Source organism: Tachysurus fulvidraco, chromosome 5 (assembly GCF_022655615.1).
Source record: "Tachysurus fulvidraco isolate hzauxx_2018 chromosome 5, HZAU_PFXX_2.0, whole genome shotgun sequence".
Lineage (NCBI taxonomy): Eukaryota > Metazoa > Chordata > Actinopteri > Siluriformes > Bagridae > Tachysurus > Tachysurus fulvidraco.
In genome coordinates, this window is record NC_062522.1 from 961,184 (window position 1) to 963,683 (window position 2,500).

General features: G+C 42.4%; 1 protein-coding gene across 1 annotated transcript in view; it reads left to right on the plus strand.

Annotated features, from left to right (window-relative positions):
- itgb7 (integrin, beta 7) overlaps window positions 1-2,500 on the plus strand; it is a 22,675-nt gene that overhangs the window by 16,777 nt on the left and 3,398 nt on the right. The window contains exons 11-14 of the mRNA XM_047814007.1: window positions 401-591; window positions 804-1,018; window positions 1,224-1,428; window positions 1,598-1,773. Of these exons, the coding sequence (XP_047669963.1) occupies window positions 401-591; window positions 804-1,018; window positions 1,224-1,428; window positions 1,598-1,773 (787 nt within the window). The remainder of the gene's footprint in view (window positions 1-400; window positions 592-803; window positions 1,019-1,223; window positions 1,429-1,597; window positions 1,774-2,500) is intronic.

Here is a 2,500-nt window from a genome sequence, read left to right on the forward strand (position 1 = left end):
CACACTTATACACACGACACACACTTATACACACTACACACACTTATACACACTACACACACGTATACACACTACACACATTTATACACACAACACACACTTATACACACTACACACACTTATACACACTACACACACTTATACACACGACACACACTTATACACACTACACACACTTATACACACTACACACACGTATACACACGACACAGAACACACACCGGAGACAAAATGTTTTTTTTACACACTTTATTGTAATGTATGCTACATGCTGTATAAGGAAAGTTTATTATGAATTATGATGTGTGTGTGTGTGTGTGTGTGTGTGTGTGTGTGTGTGTGTGTGTGTGTGTGTGTGTGTGTGTGTGTGTGTGTGTGTGTGTTTTCATGATGGCTGCAGGTTTCTTTCACTGTGCGTCTGAACGCCTCTGAATGTTTGGCTGATTCTACGACATTTAAGATACAACTGAAGGGCATTAATGAGGTTCTGCTGGTTGCTGTGGAAACACTGTGTAACTGTAACTGTGGGGATTCAGAGGAGAATTCAACACACTGTGGAGGAAAAGGATCATTTGAGTGTGGAGTCTGCAGGTAGTTTAATTATCTGTTAGCCCACAGCACCCCCTGTCTGTAAAGCAGGGGAAATACATCACTACATTAAACACTCCTGTCATCACTTCACACACACTCGAAAGGATCTGAATGTATAAGCAAGAGTCACAGTTTATAAACAAGTGCTGGATCTGAGGTACATTAATGAAGACGAATTGTTGGTTCCTAACATTATTGTGTGTGTGTTTCAGGTGCAGTAAAGGTTATTTAGGTCAGCATTGTCAGTGTGAGAGCACAAGTGACAGCGTCAGTCGTATTTCTTGTCGCCGTGACAACAGCTCTCAGGAGTGCAGCGGTCATGGTGTGTGTGAGTGTGGACTGTGTGTGTGCAGTGGACATTTCAGTGGGAAATACTGCCAGTGTAACGATGACAGCTGTGAACGCCATGAAAACAAAATCTGTAACGGTGAGTCGGAGAATCAGAAGAAGTCCAGCAGGAAAATGTCACTCTCTATTTAATAATATAAATATATATATTATAAATGTACATTAAATCTACAGTGAGTGCTGAACCCTGAATAACCCTGTGTGTGTGTGTGTGTGTGTGTGTGTGTGTGTGTGTGTGTGTGTGTGTGTGTGTGTGTGTGTGTGTGTGTGTGTGTGTGTGACAGGTAAAGGTAAATGTAACTGTGGTAAGTGTGAGTGTGTTGATAACTACACAGGCCCAGCGTGTGAGTGCTCACACAGTAAGTGTGCTCAGAAATACGGGAAGCTGTGCAGTGGTCAGGGCAGGTGTAAGTGTAACCGCTGTGAGTGTAACAACAACTTCATGGGACACGACTGCGCTCTGATCGTGAGTCCGTGCTCAACATATAAGTGAGTGCGATGTAACTCCCATCAGTCACAAAAAGGTTTCAGCCTCAAAGTTTTGAAAGAAATAAAGAAGTGTGATACAAATATTTAATCTGTGTGTGTGTGTGTGTGTGTGTGTGTGTGTGTGTGTGTGTGTGTGTGTGTGTGTGTGTGTGTGTGTGTGTGTATCCAGACCCTGTATAGCCTGTATAACACACTCTGGGAGCAACTGCACAGATGTGTGCACATCAGTCCGACATAGCAAGAAGGAAGGCTTTCACACGCTGCAGTGTTTACATGAGACCATCAGCTATGACGTGAATCTGGATGATGAAGGCAATGTGCTGATCACGTATGCTGACCTACCAAGTAAGATCTCCTCCTGATCTCTAGTGTAGTGTTTAATCTCCTCCTGAACTCTAGTGTAGTGTTTAATCTCCTCCTGAACTCTAGTGTAGTGTTTAATCTCCTCCTGAACTCTAGTATAGTGTTTAATCTCCTCCTGATCTCTAGTGTAGTGTTTAATCTCCTCCTGAACTCTAGTGTAGTGTTTAATCTCCTCCTGAACTCTAGTGTAGTGTTTAATCTCCTCCTGAACTCTAGTATAGTGTTTAATCTCCTCCTGAACTCTAGTGTAGTGTTTAATCTCCTCCTGAACTCTAGTATAGTGTTTAATCTCCTCCTGAACTCTAGTGTAGTGTTTAATCTCCTCCTGAACTCTAGTGTGGTGTTTAATCTCCTCCTGAACTCTAGTATAGTGTTTAATCTCCTCCTGAACTCTAGTGTAGTGTTTAATCTCCTCCTGAACTCTAGTGTAGTGTTTAATCTCCTCCTGAACTCTAGTGTAGTGTTTAATCTCCTCCTGAACTCTAGTATAGTGTTTAATCTCCTCCTGAACTCTAGTGTAGTGTTTAATCTCCTCCTGAACTCTAGTGTGGTGTTTAATCTCCTCCTGAACCCTACAGTGTGGTGTTTAATCTCCTCCTGAACCCTACAGTGTGGTGTTTAATCTCCTCCTGAACCCTACAGTGAGGTGTTTAATCTCCTCCTGAACTCTAGTGTAGTGTTTAAGGAGAATTGTTCCTCTGTTCCTTAA